Source organism: Polypterus senegalus, chromosome 12 (genome assembly GCF_016835505.1).
Source record: "Polypterus senegalus isolate Bchr_013 chromosome 12, ASM1683550v1, whole genome shotgun sequence".
Taxonomy (NCBI): Eukaryota; Metazoa; Chordata; class Cladistia; order Polypteriformes; family Polypteridae; genus Polypterus; species Polypterus senegalus.
The window spans coordinates 106,823,787-106,851,057 of NC_053165.1; the positions used below are offsets into that span (position 1 = coordinate 106,823,787).

Genomic DNA, 27,271 nt, shown 5'->3' on the forward strand with positions numbered 1-27,271 from the left:
CCAGAGCTTAGGCACAGAGCAGAGGCCGGCTATGAGTAACCAGCCCAGTGTGGTGCACATTGATATTTACACAAGAGTAATTTAGACTTGTTAATTTAAGCAACAGTACGTGTGTGTAAATGAGAGGGAGATCAGTGGAATGGTGAGGATGCAGGGAGTAGAGTTGGCGAAGGTGGATGAGTTTAAATACTTGGGATCAACAGTACAGAGTAATGGGGATTGTGGAAGAGAGGAGAAGAAGAGAGTACAGGCAGGGTGGAATGGGTGGAGAAGAGTGTCAGGAGTGATTTGTGACAGACGGGTATCAGCAAGAGTGAAAGGGAAGGTCTACAGGACAGTGAGACCAGCTATGTTATATGGGTTGAAGACGGTGGCACTGACCAGAAAGCAGGAGACAGAGCTGGAGGTGGCAGAGTTAAAGATGTTAAGATTTGCATTTGGTGTGACGAAGATGGACAGGATTAGAAATGAGGACATTAGAGGGTCCGCTCAAGTTGGACAGTTGGGAGACAAAGTCAGAGAGGCGAGATTGCGTTGGTTTGGACATGTGCAGAGGAGAGATGCTGGATATATTGGGAGAAGGATGCTAAGGATAGAGCTGCCAGGGAAGAGGAAAAGAGGAAGGCCTAAGAGAAGGTTTATGGATGGATGTGGTGAGAAAGGACATGCAGGTGATGGGTGTAACAGAACAAGATGCAGAGGACAGAAAGAGATGGAAGAAGATGATCTGCTGTGGCAACCCTTAATGGGAGCAGCCAAAAGAAGAACAATGAAGCTACCCTTCACATCTTAGGGACATCGGAAGAAAACCCATGTTTTCATGAAGTATACTGTAATGCTAATATAGTATTACCTGCTACAGAACATCAGCTCTGCAGTGGTCTGGTTTCTGATTTGCACCCAGTGCTGCTGAGAGGCTCAAGTCACCGCAAACCTGAATTGAATACGTTGCTTGGAGCTTGTGCTCTTATGTTATTACATGCCTTTTGTGGGACCTTTTAATAATCTGTCTGGGGTCTGTTTGTGGCTCTAATGTTTGTGGAGTTGATGCTTAACAAGTTGAATGCTTTCTGACTATTTTTGCTTTGCATCCTCCCCCACTATAACCTATGGTCTATGGGGGAGAAGTGAAAGCTTTGGATTCGTCAAAAATTTCCATCTCAACGTTTTAGAGTCTCCTGATACCACAAACATCGATACGTAGATGATGGGGGGGTGGTGTGTGTGTGTCTTTTTTGAGGTTGGTCTAGAACTGTAACAGCCCGATTGAAAAATACCAGACTCGAAACTTAAGCCAGTTATGAGATGATGATGTGCAAATTAGTTTTTGAGACTAATCGTGCAATAGGAAGAGGCACTCTATTGGAACCCTCGAATACAGTAATTCTGCAATTAATTATGAATTCTTCTCATCAGTTGCTATCGTAATGACCTATTTTATGATCAGAAAGATCAGCATCAGAGCTGTAAATAATTACTGGAATGTTATAGAATAGTTTGGGTAATTTGATTCCTTGGACACACAGCCTACTGACGCTCGCGTCTGTGAATTTTTTTTAGATCGGTTTAGATGTTTCTCAGCTGAAACATAATGTCGCAGGCTCAGGGTTCACACTCTAAAACTGGAATGGGTGTTGAGGGCATCACTGCGCAGATTCAGCTTTTACGTGGCACCTTCTACTCTCACACAAGAATGGCTGTAAATGCTCCTCTCACTTTGACTGCTGCTGCTTTTGAAAGAGTACAGTTTTAATACCTGGTGCTCTCCGTCGATGGATTTAGATACATTACCTTCATGCTAGGCTTTGAAAAAGACTGATATAAAAAAAATGAGGTATAAGACGTTACTGATAAGTAAAAGACTTCATAGAAGAAGCGCACAAAGCTGACAGTCTGTGGTTATGCCATGTGCTACTGCCAGGTTTCAGAAAATACACTTTGGTTAAAAATATTCTTGAGCATGGGCTCCGCTGCTCTCCTAGATGTCCGCTCCAGTGCTGCCAGGTGGTGCATTTCCATCTACAGTGTAGCTGCATATATTCAACAGTCATGGCTATGGCTTTCCATCAGTCCTATCTCCTCTTGCAGATCTGTGGCCTTCTGTAGGGCTTGAGTGCAGGCTTTACCTTGCCTGCTGTAAAACTCCAAAGTTTATACTGAAGAATAATGCAAGGGATCGAACGTGATGAATATTTTAAAACGTGTGGTAATCCTATCAGTGCTGCACCACTATACAACATCGGCTCTTAATTGCTACCATAAATTCAGAGTACCAACAGCTAAACGACGCCCCTGAGGGACACTGCTAATCGGTTTGTCTCCTCTTCTGTGGACTTGCTCGTTCCAGCGCATCGACCAGTTCTGCGGTCCAGTTTCTCATGGGTACGCGTCCACTGATAGTTATGGCTTTTAGCTTTAGGATTATTTTCTGTATTCTAAAGCCGCATCCATTCAGGCCTCTCAAAATTGATTTCTGAAGTAGATGTAGTAACCAGATTTGAGAACTTTTTACACAGAAGGTCTGTTTGACGGCTGCTGCAGAAGACTTTAAGTAATACATGTCAAGACATTATGTCAGGCCATGGGCCCTTCATAGCTCAGTGAGTGCTTATGGAGCATAAAAGGCAGAATAAGCATTTGAACTTTAGGACTTTATTAGAAGACTGGTGACTTGATGATGAATTTTCACGTTTTTAAGTTGTGTTGTTTCCTGGAGTGGGTGGCATGGTAGTGTAGTGGTTGCCTTACAGATCCAGCCTCCCAGGTGTTTGTCAATGTGGCTTTTCCTCCCACATCCCAAAGGACACGCTTGTTTGGTCAACTTTGGAATGCCAGTTAATGTTTGCGAGTAGGGTGGGCAGTAAGCTGGCCTTCCATTCAGTGGTGTTTTCTGCCTTGAATTCACAGCGGCTGAGAAAAGCCATTCTCAATTGATTTATGCAGGTTTGAGAACGTTATGTTTCCAGAATGTGTTTTAAGCAGCCATATTGTGTCAGTCAATCAATCTCCGCTTTATAATAGACCTGTCATAGCAGGATGGTATGGAGGTGCTTGAACTCTGGTTCACTCAGGGTTGAGTTTGTTTGTTAAGCCTTTACATGACTTCTGCTCAGAAGGGATATCAAGTCTGATGACGAGCAGCAGCATATCTGGTCACCTGAGCATGTCCTATTACTTTTATTGAAGATCACAGGGGATGTCAAATTACACAACTCTGACAACTCTCCAGCACCATTCCTCATTTTCAGTCTTACGATCTCATTCCTTTTTCTGAAAGCCAATAAATGTGGTGCCTTACAGAGCCAGTGCTGTACAAATGCTTTCCTGTGTGGCTTACCGTGAGGAAGCAGACTGAAATGGATAGAAGTGTTAGGTACCCACCTCAGTGTACCCATTTAATCAAATCAAAAAAAGAAAATGCATGACTTAAAAGACACTGACGTAAGGCCAGTCACTCTGGCTTTTCTTGTGCTCTATTCTCTCGTGTAAGTGTCTCTGGCTCTTGGTAGACTCCAGTCCTGGTTGGCATAAATAACGCTGGTTCTGTACCATCGCTTTTTATGGTGGTTCATCTGCAGGTGATGAGGCTTGTGCTGGATGTCACGGCCGGGTGGGAGTGCCTTCAGCAGGCATCTTCTGTAGACTGTGAAGAAAGGACAGGATGCTATTAGCAACTCCTCTCGCACAGGAGTGGTATAGCTTACTTCTGTCAAGCTTATCTGGGGAACCCCAGATGCGCTTGCAGGTGTAGAGAGTTTAGCCACAATCTCTGCCCTTTTTCTTTTTTTCTATTTTGTCATAATACAGTACATAAAACATGACAGTTGAACCTCTCCTCAAGAACGCTGCATTATTTGCATTGTACTTCCCTGTGACTGCTTATTGTTTTGTCAGCTATCACACAACACCCAAGCCCACTCCTATGACTTAAGACAAATCAGTTCTGTTTGATTTTTGGTGGGGCAAGTTGCAGACTGGTAGGACTAAGTCCTTGGGAATGCCAGACTACATGACTGGCCGCTAAGAGAGCACACTGTGACTGCCTTCAATGTGCTATAATTATATATAAATAAATGTCTCGGACTGAAAATCACTGGAAAAGTTGGGTAAGCTCACCGTTTTATGTCTCCTGTTTGATATGCCACAGTACTTGGGGCTAAGATTGTAGCTAAAATTACTGCACCAGCTTCATCAGGTAGAGCATTACTGACTGTCAGAAAAAGTGACGAGCTCACGACATCTTGAAAAGGTGAAGCTGTGCTGGAAAGTCGCCACAGAGTCGTGTAATCGGACCTGCTCCAGATATGAGATCAGCAACTGCAGTCGTCAAGTTTCACATCTCCTCCGACTAGTTGTGTAATGTGACGTGGACTTTAGGTCCTTCAAAGCTGCATTGTTGTGAGCATTAGTTGCAGTATGGGACAGGTTCTCTGTGTTCCTGCTGCTGTTGACCGTACATTTTAGCTCCCATGTGGCCCTGAGCAAAAAACTGACGTTTTCAAAATGATGGCCGCAGTCTCAATTGCAAAACAAATTTTCAACCCAATTGTTTTAAGACTGGTGCTCACAAACTACATGAGCCGTGGTTCATTTACCCTTCTCCGTCACCGCTTGCCTGAAGCTACTGATGTCTTCTGTACTCGAGTGTGTATTCTGAAGGACTGGTAATGCTAATTTCCACTCTGTAAAGTGATTTGTTTTCAGTTTTATTACACTGCTGCATGATATGATCATGTTGCGCAGCTTTGTGTTTAACACAATTAACATTTTTTTTCCTGCTTGATGTTTGCATAGTAATATTTTATGGCAGATTCTGTAACTCTGCGGTGGGTTGGCACCCTGCCCAGGATTGGTTTCTGCCTTGTGCCCTGTGTTGGCTGGGATTGGCTCCAGCAGACCCCCGTGACCCTGTATTCGGATTCAGCGGGTTAGAAAATGGATGGATGGATTCTGTAACTTTAACTGGCACGCATTTACAGTATGTCTGTTTAGACGGTGCCTTCTACAATGAAGGCCATCCATGTGTGAAGTACAAGGCACCATTGTTTAAAAATGCTCTTACGGGCCAGTTAAAAAGGCTAATCGAGGGCCGTACATTGTGCCCAAGCTCTGAAGGAAGGTGTCACTTCAAGACTATCAGTTAGTTTGTTGGCATCTGTGCTCAACAATGTGCCGTCATCCATCTTCTGTGGCAGCTTTCTCTTTAGCAGTGGGAAGGCAGAGTTCATTGTGGCAGCAATGGGGAGCACAAGAAGAAGCAGCTTTTAATGTGGAGCGCAGCCAGCAAACTACTTGTTTATATACAGCGCCTGTTAACCACTTCAGGCGTTTTCACATTTTATCATTGCTCAACACTGAATGACAGCGGATTTGGTTTTTTGACACTGATTTAACAGCGAAAGACTTAAATGTCAAAGTGAAAACTGATCTCTGCAAAGTGGTCTTAATTATCCATCCATCCATTTTCTAACCCGCTGAATCCGAATACAGGGTCACGGGGGGTCTGCTGGAGCCAATCCCAGCCAACACAGGGCACAAGGCAGGAACCAATCCTGGGCAGGACACACACACAAACACACCCACACTAGGGCCAATTTAGAATCGCCAATCCACCTAACCTGCATGTCTTTGGACTGTGGGAGGAAACCAGAGCGCCCGGTGGAAACCCACGCAGACACGTGGAGAACATGCAAACTCCACGCAGGGAGGACCCGGAAAGCGAACCCAGGTCCCCTAGCTGCGAGGCAGCAGCGCTACCAATGCGCCACCGTGCCGCCCGGTCTTAATTAGTTACAGATATAAAAAAATTAAATAATTAATGACATTAAGTATTCACTCCTTCAAGTCAGTATTTGGTAGATGCACCCATAACAGCCTTGAGTTTGTGTGCCCAGATGTCTGTCAGCTTTGCACATCTGGGTGCTGCACGTTTTCCCCGTTCTTCTTTGCAGGCTTTGTCAGATTGCATGGGGATCACAAGTGAATAATCTTCATCAAGTCCAGTCACAAATTCTCAGTGGGATTGAGATCTGGGCACTGACTTGGCCACTCCAGGACATTAACATTGTTGCTTTTAATGCCATCCCTGTGTGGCTTTATGCTCGGTATCAATGTCTAGCTAGAAAACATTTTCTCCCAGTCTAACTTTCATGCAGACCGTGTCAGGTGTTTCTCCAGGATTTTCCTGCAGCCATTTTACCCTCACGAGCCCTCCAAGGCCTGCTGAAGAGGAGCATCCCTACAGAACGATGCTGCCCCTACCATGATCCACGGTGGGATGGTATGCTTCTGATAATGCACAGTGTTTCATTTATTCTGGTGGCATAAAAAAAAAACTTAACTTGGGTCTCATCAGGCCATAAAACCTTTTTTAATTTGACCTCCTTTCCCTCGTGCCTTCCAGCAAGCTCTACTCAGATCTCCTGTGTATTTTTGTTCTCTTTGCCAAACTGGTGAAGCACCCGAGCAACGGCTGTTGTCTGCACAGTCTCTCCAGCCTCGGCCACTGCAGCTTGTCACTCCTTCAGTGTTCTCCAAGGTCTGTTGGTGGCCTCCCTCACAAATCGTCATCGTCTTATTTGTAGTTGGCCTGCTCCAGGCAGGTTGACAGTGCTTCTATACTCTTTCCATCTCTTCATGACAGATTTAACTGGACCTCAAGTGATATTCAGGTACTTGGATAATTTTTTTTTTTTTTTGGTTTTCACTCCCTGACTTTCACATTTCAGTCACCTTTTCAGAGTTTCTTGTTGTGGTCTTTTGTCTTTACTGTGTAGGTTAGCCCACCATACAGATTCACCACTAGTGGTACTTTCCCATTAAGGTGTGTTTACCCTGCTATCAATTGATAGCCCCTGACGGGTGGTCTCCATTGAACTAATTCTGTGACTTTTAAGACCAGTTGGCTGCACCAATGATGATTTAGTGGTGTCCTATTAAAGGGTTTAACACTTATGAGAGCAATTATTTAGTGTGTTTATATTTGTAATTAAGTTCGACCACTCATCAGAGATTGTTTTTACTTTGACATTAAAGGAATACTCCATCTAAAAACAATAGTTTTGCATATATGCTACTTGCCAGTGTGGTTTCAAGAACATTTTTAATCTCATCTTTTCATACAGAATAGAGAAGGGAAAAAATGTAACGGTGTAGTAGAACCCAATAGTGCCCAATGTTGTACAATAGTTAAAAGAAAAAAAAATGTTGCACTACTCGTGTCGGATAATCTATATGTCCATTATCCAGTAATATGTCAAATTGCATGCATTTTTGCTCAAATATTGCTAATAGTTACTTCTGGAAAAAGTCCACATACAACATACACAGGAAAAGCATTCCCATAATACTGCCCTTTTTGAACTGAAGACAGGATTCTTGACCAATTAATGAGGAGGAGAGGTGTGTCTTCAATTCAAAAGCACAATATTATGGGAATGCCTTTCCTGTGTATGTTGTATGCTGAGTTTTCTGTAAGTTAACTATTAGCAATATTTGAGCAACAAATGCATGCTTTAAGCATACGACTGGAGTAATGTGAGAATTTCTTTCATTTTTCCATGGAGATTTTGCAGATCATTTGCTGCTGTTCAACATTGGTTCTGCTGTATCAAACTTTTTTTTTTTTCCTCTCCATTCTGCATGAAAATATAAGAATACATTTTTTTTTCCTCAGTCATCATCACAAAGTACATGGGGGGAGGTAACAGTTTTTTGTGGTATATTCTTTTAAAGTGTCTTCTGTTGGTCAGTGTCAAAAACAAAAATCCAAATTAAATCTGCAGTGACTCAGTTGTTACTTTTTAGAGGTACTGTATAGTGCCTTTCTTCAATGAATGTCACCCCAAGGCACTTTATAAATGTAGAGATGCAATAGAATGACTATCTGCATGTTATATACATTTAACCGCTGCCAAGTTAATGCCACGTGGTTAGTTAGAGGGCGGGACTGAACTGGCATGCTTGCCATTTCAATTGGCTCCTGTCTCCCCTCTCGTATACTGGGCCAATTTAAAAAAAAAAAAAAAAATCTCTCTAGGTTATGAGAGAGAGAGACAAAATAATAAATTCCTGGTGAATATTTGCACAAACATGGAGAGAATGTGATGAAGCTTCACACTGAACCCAGATCCCTGGAGCTGTGATGCAGCTGTACTGACCACTGTGCCATGGTGCATTGTTGGCATGGCTATGGCACAAATAAGCTTTCATAAACTGAGAGTTAAAAACAGTCCTGGAATTGAAGCATTGGATGACCCAGTCAAATCTGATGTAAAAATCCCAAATCCATATATTTTTTTTTTTTTTAAGTAAATTTCGGGATGGACATCTGCTGTTCGTCACTAGAAGACTTGTGGCACGCATCATCAGAAGCAGCTGAGCTTGTTGATGCGATCGCCCCCTTGTTACCCCTCCGTCTCCTTCCGTTAGTTTTCCGCTGACTCCTAAAAATCCTGAGCCACTTTTTCAGGCCGGACTGTTCCGCACTATTACGCATTGCCGGTTTCCAGTCAATGTTTTTCGCCTGACTGGACTGCTGTAAAATCTCCTGGAGGAAATTTGGCAGGGGTACACATGGCACTTCGAAAGAATGCTAGAAAGTGTCTGTGCCGCGCAAGCAAATGTGTGTTTCGTTTTATTAGTAAGCAGAACGGCCTCTTACGAAAAAAGGAAGCGCACCACTTATTTGTTTTTTTCACCGGCTTTATGCGGTCAGGTTCCACTATCTGTGTGTGTGTGTTTTCTTTTTCTTTCTTTCTCTTTTTTTTATGACTGGGTATGTGGCGTGTTATGCTCACCTCTAAATGTTATTGCTTCGCGGCGGAAAGGTGTATAGTCCTCTGGCTGTCAGTTCTGCCGTGCCACTCTTCCTTGAACTAGAGCGAACATCGTGGCCAAGCTGTTATCCGTGATCCATAATGCAACTGGCTGTGGCACAGTACGTGACAGACTTGAAATGCGCTTGTTTGTCTCCTGGGAGCTTGGGGTCACTCGCAGACTGCAGCAACCTTGAAGGTTCGTTCATGACTTGCCTGTGAGAAGAGGGACGCGGGAGCGCGCGCCACTCTGCGTGTTTTAAGCTTCTATTAAAGTAAAGGGGGGGCGGTTGAAGCGAATGATGCTCTGAGCTCCGATGCGAAATGTCATTCGAACAGGGGGCGCTGGAATATCTGAGAGGAAGAACGATGCTGAGATTGGAAATGTCATTCCATCAGGGCTTGGAGTAATTTATCAAATTCTTCAGTGAGACCTTTCGAGGGGCAGTGCATGCAGCTCCCAGGGATGCTTGTCTTTCAAGTCATCTGTCATTTGTTTGCAATGTTTTAGCTCCCTCGGCATTTCAGACTGAAAGCTTTAATGCGAAGGGCTGGATTGAATTTGTATTGTGCTGCGGGGATCGTTCCGATCACGCAAATCTACTTTTACTTTGAGTGCTCTTCATACCTGACCTCCTCCGTGCAGCGCTGGGCAGCACACCTCTCGGCGACTGTGGAATCCGCGTCCAGCTCGGCCTTGCTGCAGTGACCCTTGGCTCTCGCGACGCAGCCACGTCGCACTAAACAGCACGGCAGGCTGTGGGCGTTTGCGCTTCACACTCAGCTTGTCTTTAGTGGCTCGCCGGCAGCTGTTCATGGCTTCAGGTATAAAGGAAGAGGAAAACAAGAGTGACATACCCTAGCCTTCTTAAAACTGATTCTGAGTTGCGGATGCCGGATCCTGTCATTTCAGCACAGACCGACACCCACAAGGGGCAAGTTTTGAAGCGTCAATTAACTTATCTTTTCGGGATTCGGGAACAAATTGCGCACACAAAGAAGAACAACTTGCACACTCAACACAGCACGACGTCTAGTGAAGCAGAAAGGACACACTGCGCCACCGTGCGGCCACGCAAATTACAAAAAAGGAAACTGCAGTTTCATGAGCAGTTTCGAAAATTGAGTCAAAATTATATTGCCTTTATGTGAATGTTCCGCTGTGTCACCATTAGCATTATTTGCACTTTATGATGTCTTGAAGCAAATGGCAATGTGTGTGCGTATTGCCCTCTGTGAAGGGAATTCATGAAAAAACGGGTGGATATTGCATTGAGTTTTATTATTGTACGTTTGGTAGACACCCTTTAGTCAAGCTGACTAAAAAATATTATGCATTCAGTGCTAGTCAAAAGCTGGATACTCCCAGAAATCTTGTTTTTAATAGAAATTGATACCTTTTTTATCGAGATGCCTTTAGATTGATTTAAAAATACCGCTAAGACATTACAAGGGATGCTGTTGGTAACTACTGCTTGAAGTGACAGATTTTTAGCTCATCATACATATCCCTGCAAAGCCCAATTTACTTCATCAGTAATTCCTTCAGTGTCCTAATTGTCAACTCCATTACTTATTCTTTTTGTGATCAATTATTTATTGAATATTTTTAATATAGTAAATAAAACAAATTTCTGCAATGTTTATAATAGAATCTGTACCCTGATGACATTGTTACATGGTGGCACTGCTTCACAGTTAAAGATGCAAGCGTTTGTGTCCAGGGTCGTCCCTTAGTGGAGTTTGCATGCTCAGGTTTGCACTCACTTCCATAAAGAAACTGGCAATACTAAACAGGCCTTATGTGTGTGTGTGTGTGTGTGTGTGTGTGTGTTTGTTTCTTCGCCCTGCAATGGACTGGCATTTTGTCCAGGGTTTGTTCCTGCCTTGCACTCTGTGCTAACTGGGACCCCAGGCCATGCTCTGGATTAAGCAGGTTAGAAATTTACATGACACGACCCTGATGATGAAAACCCTCAATCCTGAGCTGGGAAGTATTAAACCAACAGCAGCATTAATGAACAGCAAACATCCAGGATGTAAAGGACTGAACAGTGGTAGACCATATTTGTCTTTAAACTGTAAAATTTACATAGACCATATCAAGGGATTTCTAACGTGAAGCTAGGAGATGTTTAACAGCAAAGACCTTCAGCTTCTTTTTCTGTCCTACTCTGATCCAGTTTGTCCTCTTCTCTCAAGACAGTAATGGGCACCTTAGTATGAAATCTTCAGTTTCTTGGCAATCTGTCACGTGGAATAATCTTCATTCTGTAAAGAAACAGTCTGTCATGTTTCTTAAGAAAGCTGATTCATTTTCGCCATTTTTTTAACCCGAACTGAACTTTAGGAATGCCAGTATTTCACAGTCCAAGTATACAGAATAGCAGGTGTGACAGATTGGGGGCTCTATCGCTCCCTTGAACCCTTGTCCAATACGCCAGTCCATGTGATTTTTCTATCACTTCCGGGTCAGATCAAAAGTCCTTTTCTTCACCCCAGAAGCACATCATTCTCCTTGTCCAGGTGACTCAGACATACTTCCAGGGCATATGGCAAATAATCATCTTTCCTTCCCTGCAGCGTCTCCTTGTGCCCCCCAATGGTATCCAGCAGGGCTGTGCATAAAGACTCCAATGTCCATGATGCCCTGCTGGTCTTCGGGGCACCTCCATACTGCAGGGGGGGCTCCACCTGGCAGCTTGGGGGTATTGGCCAGGATGAACGGCCGGCAATACACCACACAGGTTTCAACAGTGCAAATGCAACTAAAAAGGTTTCTCTAATAACTGATTGACGTTTAAAATTAGGGATAAGCCAAGGGGTTTGACCATTAGGATACTGAAGGAATGTCTGCTGAAAATGGGGATTTGTAGATGCATCTGAACAATTCCTTATAAAATTAGCCATTTCAAGCAGTAATAGCAGTAATTTGCAACACTAGGATTGTCATAGCTAATGTTTTAAATCAATGTAATGATATCTTGATTTAAAAAAAAAAAAAACAATTGTCAAAAACATGAGAATTTCTTGGTATATCTGGACTTTTTTATATGTTAATTATTATCATTTCTAATTCATTTTTAACATGTTGGAGCCCAGGCAGGTGAAGTAAGCTGTTTCTGCTGTTTGTACAGTGGAGCCTGTGATGAGGACTGAGCTGGTGGCTCTGAGATTGTGTGCTGCAGTGGGAGGCAATGTTATCAGTAGTATGACGATGTAAAGACCACCATATACCCTGGGCCCTGCCTTTATGGACCCGCACTGTTTTCTGTGTGTCTTTTTGTGAATTTTTCTCCCAAAGACACACAGATTAGGTTAATTTGCTGAGTGTGTGCGTGGGGAGGTGTCCTCTGATGGATGGGTTTGATATCTACTTTGCTCAAAAGACAAATGTATAAAAAAAGCCTATTTGCAGGTTTGGCTGCCTCTGGAGTGGGTGAAGTATATAGAATCTTAAAATGTGAGTTTCTTAAACAGCTGTGGCATGAGATGCTTTGCAAAGCTTAGTTAGCATCACAGCAGACTGAGACATCTGTCAGCAGGATTCACTTCTACCTACTTGAGTGCCATTCCCTCAGCTATCTTGTGGACTTGCCACTCAAAGTGACATCATGACTTTCTGCCATTATTAAAAACGCACATGTTCCTGTGAGGGCCACTTACATTGGTGGTAAACCTGTGGTATGGGTTAGTTGAATTGCATCAGGTGTTTACAACACAGCAACATCTCAATTCTTGGCAGTCATTTGACTGTGAGCAACACAGCCTCTTAGCTGCTTATCACACTTCCCTTCTAGAAACACAGACACGTACGATGCATCAAGCCGTTTATTGTATTTCAAAGGAAGTGGCCGACTTCCAGACCTGGAAAGAGAGCCTTCATAGCCAGGATGGTGGTAGGGGTCCATCCCATTTCCCCAACATACATCCCTTTTCAATGAACAGATGTACAAATAGGAAAAAATAATTCTGCCTAGAAGCAGGGTGTGCTCAAGGCTCAAACTGTTCCTAAAAAAGCCTGTCTAACAATGGAGGGCTTCTGTAAACAAACACCTTGTGTACTGCATCCAGCTGATTCCTCTGACCTGCACCACAGAGCCACAATCTCAGCCCTTTTCTTTTCTTTGATGGTGCATAAAACATGAGACATGAGACAGAGGAGCCTCTCTTCCATCTGTAAGGTCCAATTATTGAATCGATTTGTTTAAGTGAATTGATTACTTTGATTCATTTTTATGATAGACACTAGCACGTACTTTAAAGTCCTGGTCCCCCTCTGATTGCACCACAAACATATAATTTAATAATTCATATACTAATTTATGTGTATGTATATATTCAATACACATAGCTTGACAGCATATGTAAGATACGTAGTTAAAATAAGATGTTATGTTTCAGAATCAAAAGTGAGCGAGAATTGTGTGAGCTGTTTAAGGGTAATGATTCAGTTCACAAATCAAATGATCAAAAGCTGCATACCTGGTTTTTGGGAAGTGATTTATTCGCTACTCCAATGAACGGAAATCGTCCAACTGATTCTCGGGTGATGATTTGTGAATGAACCATACGAACAGGAATCGTGCACCTTGTTCTCAAGTAACAATTTGCTCACTAATTAAATGAAAATTATCCAAATGATTCTTGGGTGATAATTTGTAAATTTTAATTACACAAACGAGAATCTAGATCCTGGTTCTTGAGTAATCGACAATCGTCCAACTGATTCTCGGGTGATGATTCCATTGGAATCGTGCACCTTGTTCTCAAGTAACGATTTGCTCACTAATTAAATGAAAATTGTCCAAATGATTCTTGGGTGATGATTTGTAAATTTTAATTACACGAACGAGAATCTAGATCCTGGTTCTTGAGTAATCGACAATCGAGATTCTGGTTCTTGAGTAATCGACAATCGTCACCTTGTTAACTGATTCTGATTCTTGGGTGATGATTTGTGAATGAACCTGGTTCTTGATAATCGACAATCGAACAGGAATCTATACGAACAGGAATCGTGCACCTTGTTCTCAAGTAACGATTTGCTCACTAATTAAATGAAAATTGTCCAAATGATTCTTGGGTGATGATTTGTAAATTTTAATTACACAAACGAGAATCTAGAACCTGGTTCTTGGGTAATCGACAATCGTCCAAATGATTCTTGGGTAATAATTTATGAAGGAGAATCATGCACCTTTTTCTCGGGTAGTGATGCATTCACTAATCAAACAAATGACAATTGTCCAAATGATTCTTGGGTGATGATTTGTAAATGAATCATACGAGTGATAGTCATGCACCTGGTTCTCTGGTAATGATTTATTCACTAATCAAACAAACGTGAATCGTCCTCCTGATTTTCAGGTGGCGATTTGTGATTCAATCGTACATACAAGAATCGTGCATCTGGTTCTTAAGTAATGATTAAGTTTGAACTCAGACATTTGCAATAGTAATATAGTTAGAAACTCAAAATAGTCCTGAGTAAAGCAAGTTGAAACTCATAATTTAGGAGGTCCTTGTTCTTGTGCTTTAAACATTTACTAGCATTAGTGAAATGAAAGGTGACGACGTGACGCATGCGTTTTAGCTCCACTGAATTAATTTGTATGGTTCACTGAAGAGTCGTTCAAAAAGAAGATATTATTTGTGAGTGCCCATAACTAATCCTTGTATTTGATGCATTGCACACACACAGCCCACCCCCTTTAATTCGAATGTCAGACTTCATGACTGGAAGTCACAGGAACGTGTCATGGCAGCCTCTTACCAAAACCATGTAAATGAAATCTGTGAATGGAAATTGCTAGAAAATTTGTGTAATGAGGCAGCGCATTTAGATGACCCTTAACCAGATATAGGGCAGGCTTAGAAGGAATATTTAAACATTAACTGTAACAGCTCATTGTTATCTGGGCTGCTATATTAAGCTGAAAGCCCTCCAACCGCTTCGGTGTGAGTTTTACTCTCCAGTGTGTTTACTAAGAGTACTTCCACCACACTGAGCTGAATGAAGGTTAGCATTGGCACCACACCAAGCACAAGTGAAAAGTTTGTAGTCCATGTTATTTCAGGATGATTACACCCCATGCTGCCTAATAGTCCAGTTTAAAGGACAGGCCAGTTGACTTGGCGGGTGATTAATTACATTGTTATGTTGGTCATCACTGAGAGAGGGGGTGTACATCCCGTTTAGTCATCTGAATCGTGATAATGCTTGCATTTCCTACAGGAGAGTGGTGTGGCCCATTGTTTGGCTGATAAAGTGATTTTCCTAGATTTTTGCATGGTGCCAATAAGATCACAGAACTAGCCTGCCATGACTTACTTTGCATCTTGGCCTCACCAAACCACATTTTCCCTTTTCCACATCATCCTTGAAAGACCTCGTATCTACTGGGAAGGACTGAATAGTATTACTGATATCCAGTGCTCTGAATTAAGTGCCAGAAATGGAGAGCGTGATAATGTGTTTGGGCAGAATGCCAGCATGATTTATACCGACCTGTACTGAGATTATGGTGGGCATTCATTACTGTAGCCACAGCCAGTGGGTGATCGCCTGTTCTTGTGGGCAGCTGTTTGTTTGCCTTAATCCTCCTCAATGTGCCAACCATCCAGCTCGCACAGTCATCAAAAGCGTCTCGCTTTGTTCCAGTGCCTAGTGTGTTTAATAAAGCAGCATGTCCCAGTGATTTCTGATGCAGTACCCTTTATCACTCACTTAGAAACCTGGGGCAGCTTGTTTGTCTAGTCCAGGTCTGACCTTGCTGAGTTTCCTCTTCTCAGCCGAGTTCACTGATGCGTGATTTCTGTGCCTCTTCTCCCAGGTCACTGAGCATTACCTGCCCTCTGCTGGTCAGTACAAGTAATGTAAGTGACTGAATTCAGGCCTCACATTGCATCTGCTCCCTGATCTGTAGGAGCCAAGAAGCAGTACACAGTAATTTGTCTGTGTGGGCAGTTTATTTCCTGAGGGTTCAGTGGTAGGGTCACAGAAGAGGGAGAGCTGTTCAAATGTAGTTTTAGGTAATAAACCCGCCAGAATTGCTCATTTCTGACAACTGACTCCACATTTCTGTTCTTCCCTTTCATTTAGATACACCAAAGCCAATGGCTGTTGCGGCAACAGGCAGCATCATCGGTGGAATCATTGCTGCTGTTCTCATCATTGGAGTGCTGGTAACCATATACATGATTGTGAAGAGGCACCGCAAGAATGACACAGATGATGAGTAAGTTCTTGGCTGTGTTACCTGTTAGGGGGGCATGTAGAGGGTAGGGTTGTGGGAGTGGTACTAAGTAGATCAGATGGCAGTGTGGCATGTCCAGTGCTGACCCCCTGAACCCTAATTCTAGGAGTCATGTTTTTCTGTCCCTGGTCTCTGGAACAGGAGATGTTCTCTGGGTGGGACGGGAAGAGATGCAGGGTTTTATAGGCTGCTACAGTCGTTGAATGATTTTAAACCTTCAAATGTTGCTTAATGTCCCTTTGTGGACTATAACCAGTGACAGATGTCAATTCCGTGTTATCAAAGGATAGGGGTTTAGCATATAAAGGAATCGACCACCCAGACTTGGTGCACACAAGTTAATTTTATCGCTTTGACTAATCTAATGCACATCTTTGAGATGGAAGAGAATACTAGAACATTCTGAGAAAAACTTGTGTGGATGCAAACACACAGCACATGGTGAACAGGATGGGAACAGTGACATATGTTTGTTGTTGGGTGTTGTGGTGCTTAAGCCCTTGATCTCTGTGTTTAGCCCCTGATCTTCAAGAGAACCCACTATTTGATCTGACAGACATGTATGACTCATGCAAAACCCCTCCGGGGCCACACCATGATCTCTGCTAAAACTAATGAGGTGTCTGGTTTGGAATCAAGGTGATGGCTCTAGGGCAATGGGGCACAGACATCAATCGCCATACCACTGTGCCACCCATTTCAGTATGAATATGCATTCCTGTTTTTGCATCATTTCATCGGTTCACCAGTGGTGCACATATTACTACTCTACTAGCTGCAGAATGCTGGGTGCAGATTTAGGGCTTCATTGCTGTCTGCGTGGAGTTTCCACATTCTTCTTACAGGTCTGCACATGTTTTCCCATGAATATTTTAGTTTTTCTCCTCATCCCAAAAACATGCTGGGAAGGTTACTGGCAACTCCAAACTGGCTCAGTGTGAGCCAGTGCTTGTGTGTGCCATGTCTCCGAGGACTTCTGCATTCCTTGTCCATTATGCTGTCAAGATGGAGTCTAGTCCTGAAATGAATTAAGTGTGTTCACAGTTGGATGGATGGAGAGATGGAAAATGTATTCTGAAAGGTGGGACACGACCTTGGACAAGACCCCTTTATGCACACACCCACACTTGCAGATAGAGACGAGTGCTGATTAACTTAATATGCACGCGTCTTTAAGGTGTCAGTAGGCCAGTTCATAATTTAAACTCTATTTGGGTCTTCTTCATGAAATGTTCATAAATTAACATTTGCATGTAAAAGGTGATTTTACTAAAATCTTATGCCATATTCACAAACCATGAGTTAAACATTATTATTTATTTTTTTTCTTTTTCCTTTTCTTAATACCCAATATAGGTTCAGAAATACCAATCAATCATAACTTGTCAGGCATGCGTGTACACATTGTCGGTTAATTGCCATAATCCACACCCATCATCGCCCCAAATCTTGCCATATAAGGCTATGCTGCCACACGTGCCCACGACCTGTCAAAAGCAAAACAAAAAAGCAAAAAAAAAAACCTTCAAAGAAGCAGAGGCCAAGGTACTTTTAGCAGAAGTTAACAAGTCCTCTCAATAACAACTTGGGCTGTTCCGTGTGCAACATTATAAGCCCATTTCTGTGGTGTCATAAGCCATGTCTCCAATGGATATGTACAGTTAGCCTATTTATACCTCTCAAATTAATCTATAGGAGAAACCTTTATTCTTACAGTGAAGCCAGCTGTCTGGCACAGCTCCTTATTCCAGATGTGTGCCAACGGAACTGTGCTGCAGAATGAATCTGTTGTGCGCCATTGGGCAACGACGTTGAGCAGCACACACTTTGCATCACATACTGTATAAACTGCAGGTTGATAGAATGGAAATGTTTTCTGTTCATATTTGCAAACGCATCATTGGATGGAGCTTTGATGCCAACACGTGTGCAGTCTATTGCACCAGTGACCCTGGGTAGGTTGGCCAGCTCGTAAAAACCTGAATTAAGTTCGACTTGTCTTGGCTATCATCCCACATTAGTGTTAATATGCCGGTAAGTACTCCAGGTAGCATGCAGCTCATAGATGGCTGAGAAATGCTAGTCCTGTCTTCAATCTCCCGCTGAAATGTCCCTGTAGTCAAAAAGCCAAGTGTCTACAGGACTTGCAGATGTGCAGGTATGGCACAGATTCTTGTTGTTGCTCTTTTCAGAACAGGAACCATACCAGTAGATAAATGCATCAGAATGGGTCCGGATAGTCTAAAAACGACTAATCAACCATTCATCATTCACTCTCTGCCAACACATCAGCGCAATCCCAGAATCTGTGCATTCTCTTCAGTGCGCCTGGGGCCAAATCATGCAGTAGTGCGAGATCAGCCATTGTTGCGTTCGGTCAAATCGGGTTCAAATCGATGCCCTTTTATAGGAAAATGCACTCAGTTGGGTACAGACCTGTGTGATGTGTTTACTGAGAAACAAAACTAGACACCTGTGTTGTTGAATATTCATCAGACTAGTGGCTAATTTGACACAGATTTTGTTGAAGGATCTGATATCTTTAATTTGTATATTTTTACAGTATTTTATTCATTTAAAATGTATTTTGTACAAATGACATTGATATATCATGTTTTTTTATTATTTACACGCACGCTACGCTTGGTCCTGAGCATATGTAAGATCCATTCATTTTTACGAACAGAAAACATTGATAACTGATTTTCCCTCTACAAACTCTCTACGAACAAATTCATTCTGCTCACGTTTCATGAATGAGACCCATTTTTGCTAATCTAAATATTATTGAGCAGTAACCTTTACGAACGGTATTCCATGTGTTTTAGCTGGTTATTCTACTAATAAACATTAGTCATTTGGACACTTGCTGTTTGATCGTACTCCTGTGGATTTCTAAACATTCATCTTAACCAGGCTGTGTAAAAAATACTAAGTTTACGTCATCAGTGTTTCCTTTCCTGCTGATGCTCTTTATAATTATCTAGGCGTGCCCCTTTACTACACCGCTGGTCAACATGTCTGGTATATCTGTAAGTGTTAGTCAGCAGATGCCATACTTGTAGTTCTCCATTAACACTTCTCCTTTTTTTGTGTTTTGCAGCTTTGAGGGTCCACCAACCTATAAACCTCCCCCTCCACAAAAGACTGGAGGTTCTCTCAATTCGGTGAGTATTCTGCTCCTTGAGAATTTTTTATTTTGTAAACCCTATGATGTCAGTTCACATGTACACTAAATGAACACTTTGCTTCTTTTGTCTTCAGCTTGATAAAATCCAGAAGTTCCCAAAAGAAAACAGTACTTTGTTACAAACTGAATATTTTCAGAAAGAACCTGTCACGGTAAGTCAAATGAGTTCCACTATCTCCAAGTCACCAGAGAGGAATTATGCAGGGTCTTGTCCCTCTCTGGTTCATATGCGCGCATAGAGAAGCTTCAGAGGGAATTTCACTTCTTGATCTTTAATCCCCCCGGTCAGATGAGTAAGGGAGCCTCTGGCTTCTGCACTGCAGCAGAGAGGGTATCCTATAACACAGTGGCAGGCTTTCTCTCTTAGCCTAACTCCGCTTTCGGCTTCTGTTATCTTCCAAATAGCAAAATTATTAGGAACACCTGTTCACCTGCTTATGCATGCAGTTATCTAATCAACCAATCACGTGGCAGTAGTACATTGTATAAAATAATGCAGATACAGTCGAAGTGTTTCAGTTATTAGCATCAAACACTAGAATGGGGGAAACACGTGATCCTCAGTTATTTTGACTGTGGCCTGACTGACTGTATTGAGTATTTCTATAAGTGCTGATCTTCTGGGAGTTTACTAGAGACAAAAAAAAAAATCATAGAGTGAGCAACAATTAGAAACGGATAGAAACCCTTTTGATGAGAGAGTTTTAGAGGAGAGTGGCCATAGTGGTTTGAGCAGACAGGAAGGCCACAGTAACTCTGATGACCACTCTGTGTAACTGTGGTGAGAAGAAAAGCATCTCTGAAACCACAACATGTCAAGCTGAGGCAGGTGGGCTACAACAGCACAAGATCAATTCAGGTTCCACTCCTGTCCGCCAGAAACAAAAAGCTGAGGCTGTAGTGGTCAAAGGTTCACTAAAACTAGACATTTAAAGACTGAAAGAATGTATCCTGGTCTGATGAATCTCAATTTCTGCTGAGGCACATGGGTGGTAGGGTTAGAATTTGGGGCCAACATGAATCAACTTGTGTCAACAGTCCAGGTTGATGGTGGTGGTATGATGGTGTAGGGAATGTGGCACTTTGATCCCACTAATACCAAGAAATCATTGTTTGAATACCACAGCCTATTTGAGGAATGATCATGGTCATTCCTTCATGGCCACAATTCACCCATCTTGTAAAGGCTACTGCCAAAATGATTATGCACCATGTCACAAAGCAAAAATCATTTTCAACTGGTTTCATGTGGTCTTCCTAGTCACCCGATCTGAATCTAACAGAAAACTTTTGAGATGTGGTAGAACAGGATATTCACATCATGAATGTGTAGCTGTCAAATCTGCAGAAACGGTGTGGTGTGTTCATTCTAACATGGACCATAATCTCAAATGAATGTTTCTAACAACTTGTGGAAACCATGCCACAAAGAACTGAGGCTGTTTTGAGAGCAAAGGGGGGGGCCTACCCTGTATTAGTAGGGTGTTCCTAATAGTTTGCTTAGAGATTATTTATTTGTTTTGTTTTGTTTTAAACCTTATGAAAAGCCAGAAAAATAAATGCCTATATGGATTACATTTTTATCAGTGTGTGTCAGGAGGAATTATGAGGATTGGAAAAATAGAGACAACAACCAGCTTACCCAAAATTCTATATCTGGGGGTTGTACCCTGAACTTCTGAAGGGCAGCAATCATTAAATTGAATATAATTTAATTTAATGTTAATACTTTGATATACTGCTTAGTTAGGCATCTGGTTTCCCTTCTTGTCAGGATATGAAGGGCAGAGTGATTTGGTGGCTAAGGCACTGGGTCTTAAACCCCGAGGTTGCCAGTTTAGTCTTTGCCTCCTATTCACCCACTGCACTGGGCATGCTTGTACTAACATTTTACAGATGGATGCAGACACTTGTATTCTATTCTGATTATGTAAGTCCACATGGATAAAAACATCTGTACAATGTACTACAGCAGTGACAATAATCCGCATTTCCCAGCATCTGGTTGTGCAGTGGCGAGCTTTCCTGCCTCACAGGCCAGAACCACGTTTAAGATGGCCATTATCTCTTCTGTATAGAATCTGCATATCCTTGTGCCTGCACAGGATTTCTATTAACCTATATACTTGCACGTTTGGTAGATGAAGTGTGAATGAACGTAGGTGTGTGCCCTGTGATAAGACTTGTCCTCTCCTGGGTTGGTCCTTATCTTGCTTCAGATGCAGGCTGGTTAGGCTCTAATACGCTGCAGCCTATAATATGAGGATGAATAGTGTTGCCATGTTGATATAAGATTTGCTTCACTTCCCTCAGTTTTACTACACTACATTTTACTCTTTCTTTTGTTACATGTATGGGCAGGGTAGCTTGAATTCTCTTTGAAATGCTTTATTTCCAAGACCTATAACTGCACAAAACAAAGCATCTTTGATTAGTGGACTATAAAAATGGTCTTGTTTACCCCTAATCTGCTCATCACAAATCTGCCACTATTCCTGAACGAATAAGGCAGCCATCCAAATCTGCAAAAAGAAATAAAACGGCATATAAGCACTATTTTTTATTAAAGTTTAATATGAAAAGCCCTGGAATATTTTTTTTTTCAGCCACTTACCTGTAGTCTAGTGAAATGTGAGCCCTAAGTAAGAAGATTTCATCATATGAAATGACATTATTAATAATGTGGTTGTTTTAAAAAAAGTATACACTCAGGGTTCTGAGTTTCATACTCCTAGACTCGGGTCACTCATGGCATGTTTCCCATCCATTTTACATTCAGCTGTGTACATAGAGTGCACACAATTGCACTGATTCAAGTGTCATTTCTAAATAGATTAAGCTGCCATAAAGTGCTATGTCCTTTTAGCCTTAGCCATAACTGCACCCTAACCAACCTAACTCTCATAATGTGGGGCATAAGGCCTCATCCAACTGACATAATGTCCTAGTGGTGCTCTTGGGTCATTTGCAGTTTACCTGTGACAGTACTACGTTGCTAGCTACAGATGAAGGTCAGAATACGCAATATGGTGCTAAAACGAGATGACCCTCATGTCTAAGTGTTGTCTCAGGGAACAGCGAACCAAGACTCCCAACTTTAACTAATCTGTAGCTAGTCTTGTTTTAGCTTCAGCTTTCTCCACTGGCCCACTGATTGCTTGTTAACAGTGGCACACTTACAATTAACAATGACATACTGTACATACTCCTGTAAACTTGATTAAAAAATGATTTGCAATAAAATATGCAACTGTTAAACTTGTTGTGGCTATAGAAAGTATTCACTTACAGAATATGAAAAGGCTCTGTAATCAATATACAGAATGTATTGACGATGAGAGGTATGAAAAAGATGAGAACACTGTCAGAAATAACTCGCAATTATTTATGACAAATTTACATTTCACATGTGTGAATTATGCTTGTGCTTCTCAAAATTACACTTGTGCTGTGGCTCGTGGAAAGGGGTGGAGATGGACTTCAGGGGGTGTGGTTCAGAGCTCAGAGGGGCGTGGACATACACGGACAAGATTAAGATTTCAGACCCGCCCATGGAACATTATGTGCGTTTGCACAGTTAGGTGTTGGTGGCTCGGAGTTTGTCACTCCATCCTATCCTGTTTGCCGTTGCTGGGAGATTAACCCAATCTGCCAGAGCACTTCTTCGTTTTCCTCCAGAAGTGAACGGTACATAAAATACTACAGAAGTACAAATCACATGTAACTATAAAAATGCAGATAACGTTATGTGGGAGGATCTGATTCCTAGCTCTGCCTCTGTATGTGCACGTCACTCTGAGCTCTGCACCCCCTGTGACAGTTTGTTCACGCTTGAGAATTGTACTCATAATTTTCCAAATCAATTGTATGTATTTTTAATATTTGCAAGCGTAATTCACACATGTGAAATGTAAATTTGTCGTAAATTATTATGAGTTATTTGTGACAGCGATCAGTAGGTACACATTAGTAGAATTGTATCTTAAGCATAATTGCATCTCTGTAACTCATTTCCCAATTACACAGATAATACAGAAGAATTCATACTTTTCATTCATTAGGCACAAAGCTTTTCCTAAAGACCAAAATAATCCAACAGTAATCAAAGCATTTAAAAAACTTATGACTATATTAAGAAAGAGTGCCACGCTGCAGCACAGTCTTCACAGTAGAGCACGTTGTGAAAGATCTCACATCAGATCTGGAGGACTTCCACTAAGATGCCTTCACAATACTCTGAAGGAATACATCATGAATGAAAGTGTCAGTATCTTACAATGCAGACTTTGGGAACTGGTGACCAAACAGCATAAAAAGTAATATAAGTATTTCCATGCATTACTTGCCTTTTTCTGTGGCATTAAGTTAAACATGTTTGATTCTTTATTACACTATACATCACACCAATTATAAATATTAATTATGGTTTCCATAATTTTAATGGGGTGGTAGCGCTGCTGCCTCGCAGTTAGGAGACCCGGGTTCGCTTCCCGGGTCCTCCCTGCGTGGAGTTTGCTTGTTCTCCCCGTGTCTGCATGGGTTTCCTCCAGGCGCTCCGGTTTCCTCCCACAATCCAAAGACATGCTGGTTAGGTGGATTGGCGATTCTAAATTGGCCCTAGTGTGTGCTTGGTGTGTGGGTGTGTTTGTGTGTGTCCTGTGGTGGGTTGGCACCCTGCCCAGGATTGATTGCTGCCTTGTGCCTTGTGTTGGCTAGGATTGGCTCCAGCAGACCCCCGTGACCCTGTGTTCAGATTCAGCGGGTTAGAAAAATGGATGGATGGATGGATAATTTTAATGGTATATAAGTACTTCTTCATGTCTGTAAGAGCCTGTCTGTCTGCATGCGTAATTCATTTTGTAACATTACCCGCCATAGTAAATCCATTAAACCTGCCCACAAGGTGGCCTAAGATCGTATGCAACTTTGTTCTTCTCCTCTGAGTCCCAGAAGCTCGCTGCAACAGCACTTCGTCTTAGTCTTGGTCTTCTGGTCTGCAGCTCTGAGGCACACACTGCAATAGCAATTAAATGTGAAGCTGGTCTTGTTACTGTAAATATGTTCTAAGACCAGATCAGCATCCGTGATGGCACACTACATCTGACTCCTTGAGTCCTTACTAACTCTACACTCTACTTACTATTGGGCCTCACGTTTTTACAGATCTAATTTGTTAAATGACTGTTTTTCAACAGCCTTCAGATGCCCAAGCTTGTTCTCCATTTAAAATGTATAGCGTCTGCCATCATCAGTATCACTTAGTTTTACAGTTATGATCTCGTAAATAAAAAGTTTTCATGGTTTTTTCAGGAACTGGACAACTTTGATGATCCTCCAACTGATTCTGCTCCTGTAGAGTATATTGAATTGGGTCAAAGCTACAACCCTGAATTGCAAGACTACCCACCTTATACTGCTGATGAACACGATGACGACTATTTGGAGCAGATGAACCCAATTTACAATCAACTGAGCTACCCAGAGCCCAGATCTGTACCCAGGAGCAGTGCTTTTGTGATGTCGCCAGCCATGTATGTCTAAAGTCATTTCTGTGGACTCTGCAAGAGATATTTACTGGAGGAGGAAGAGAATGAAATGGGATGTGGGTCGGGGCTATACAGGCCTTGTTTGGTCTACCTGGAATATTTTCTTCAGAAAAGCTTGCTTGATAGTGCCTTTGCAGCCAATCTTATTAGAAACCATGAGTGTTCTTAAAACGGGACTTCAGGAGACTGAGTGATGTAACATTTTGCACACCAGAGGTTGCCTCCTTCTGGAAGAACACTCGCAAATTGGACAAGGGTTGTGTAATTCTGTCTTCCTTGTATAATTCTGGCTGCTGTGACTAGAATGTAGAATATGATTTTAAATCTTAAAGTGATGTACATGCTTGCTGAGGCGATGACATTTTAGTTTGTACAGGAATATGAGAGCTTGCCCCGAGGAGCCATTGTTGGCAGATCATGTGGGACCAGTGATCCTCCTACTTAAGGAACGGGCTGCAAAACTTGGATGAATCACAGTGGCCATTCTTGTAAATGCTAAATTCCGTCCATTCAGTGACCGATCTGTCTTATACACAAAACTCCATGTGCTCTACCAGTCCCACACAACACTACATTGTATATCTGTCTGGCTATATTTTTAAAATGCTGTGAAGTGTGAATTTTTTTTTAATATTTTTTGTTTATACATTTCCTTTTTATAGTGGATTTTAAGCAACCAGAGGGAATAATGCAATAAGTAAGAGAACTGTATGAATGAATGTTTGTAGGGGTTGGGTTTATGAAATTTACAGTTAAAAGAATACTTGTGTGTACATCTACTACTGATTTATTTTTAAATAAAAAATTACCTGAAGTTTTGTTTTGCGATTTGGTTGGCAATAACAGAAGAATCCCTTCCTGTTCATAATGATGGTTTTCTCATTTGTCTTCATAGCTTTTGTTTTCTTGTCCAAACTGTAGTGAATTATAGCGGTTTTTCAGAAAATAAGCCCATAACGCCTGTGATTTTCAGTCAGAGCTTGTAGAATTAAACTGGGTGTAGCAGCGGGGTGCGTAGCCAATACCATAGTTAACACCTATTAGCACATTTCTTGTTGCTTAATGCATTACTTGGCCACGGAGATTAAAACTTCGTCCCAAGTGAAAACATGTGTGGTGTTTGTGTCAGAATTACAAAAATATGGCAAACTAGCTGACCACTTTCCTGAAGTCATGTTACTTGACAGTTGGTAATGCAATCAATGGACAGTCAACACCTGTTTGTCAAGTTCTCTTTAAGAAAAGAATTGAAGATGGAACAAGAGACGACGACCCCAACTAAGTACCACATATTTCATCCTTAAGCAGGACGATGAAGTAATGGATGAATGTATTAGTATGGTGGACATTTCGGCAACAGTTTTTGGTACTTATCACTGAATTCCAAATTTAAAAATATTCTCCAATTCATTTTGAAGGAACAATAACAAAATGGAAGCATTTCCTGTAGAACCTCCACCTCAAGCTGTTTCTCGCTGCATTTTTTATCCAACCATCTTTTATCCTGTTAGTTTGATTCACCAGCTGAGGACAGGCCCTCCTGTAGATAAAGCTACTTAGGAAAGCAAATTCTGGGGCGGTATATCTTAATGAGGCGGAAAAATATTAACTTGATACGTAGAACCCCCTGTTGACTGGGAAATCAAGTGTCTGACTGTGACATCACACCACTAGTAAAAGCAAAGGCGTTCTGCCACAAATAGAACTTGAGGGATTGATGATAAAAACCCTGTTCATTTGAGTTGGCTTGTATCTCTGACCACAACAGAATGAACAGTAATATTGGTCGTGAAAACTGAAACCCATTTTCAATAATAAAATGCCAAGGATGTGCAACACACCCCGTTGCCCCATTTCTGCTAATAAGATGTGAAACAGTATTGCTCAATTTTCCCATGGTGCTAGTTTTCAAGGTCCACCTCCTTTAAACTCCTACTCTACCAATGCCTTGGATGTTGTTTCTATTGTATGACTTATGAAGCAACTCCATCATTCCATCTATGAATAATAAATGCTCTCTCATTGTCATTACTGTTCAGTTCTCTCCTTGGGTTCCAAATGTTCCTGCGAGGCTTGACCGGGACCAAACCAAACCAGTGCATTATCACCCGTCAGCTAGCTCATCTATACTGGATATGTGAATCTCCCAACAAAACTCTTCAACTAAGTAAAGCCCTTTCTGCAGTAGCACTCTAGTCCAAGTTATGACTTGAGTACAAACCCAAATGGGACTCTTGGCTCACAGATTTTATGAAAGCTCTTTTGACTAAAGTGATAAGAACCTACCAAGAAGGCATCACAAGACGAGTGAGTGGCGAGATGCTCACTTCATAAATAAGGATCCACCCCAGGTAAAAATCAACCCTTGACAAAGCTTGCCACTGCTTTTCCACATGTTTTTAGGTTTTGGCCTCATTTTGCTGCTCATTCTTGTTGGAGCAATTTGAAGTGAAAGTCGGA

The 27,271-nt window shown here is 41.9% G+C and overlaps 1 protein-coding gene across 1 annotated transcript in view; it reads left to right on the plus strand.

The window, feature by feature from the left end:
- si:ch73-22o12.1 (nectin-2) overlaps window positions 1-25,625 on the plus strand; it is a 59,833-nt gene extending 34,208 nt beyond the window's left edge. Inside the window, exons 6-9 of the mRNA XM_039773165.1 lie at window positions 15,922-16,057; window positions 19,179-19,242; window positions 19,340-19,417; window positions 24,576-25,625. Of these exons, the coding sequence (XP_039629099.1) occupies window positions 15,922-16,057; window positions 19,179-19,242; window positions 19,340-19,417; window positions 24,576-24,806 (509 nt within the window). The 3' untranslated portion in view covers window positions 24,807-25,625. The remainder of the gene's footprint in view (window positions 1-15,921; window positions 16,058-19,178; window positions 19,243-19,339; window positions 19,418-24,575) is intronic.
- Window positions 25,626-27,271: the final 1,646 nt, after the last annotated feature.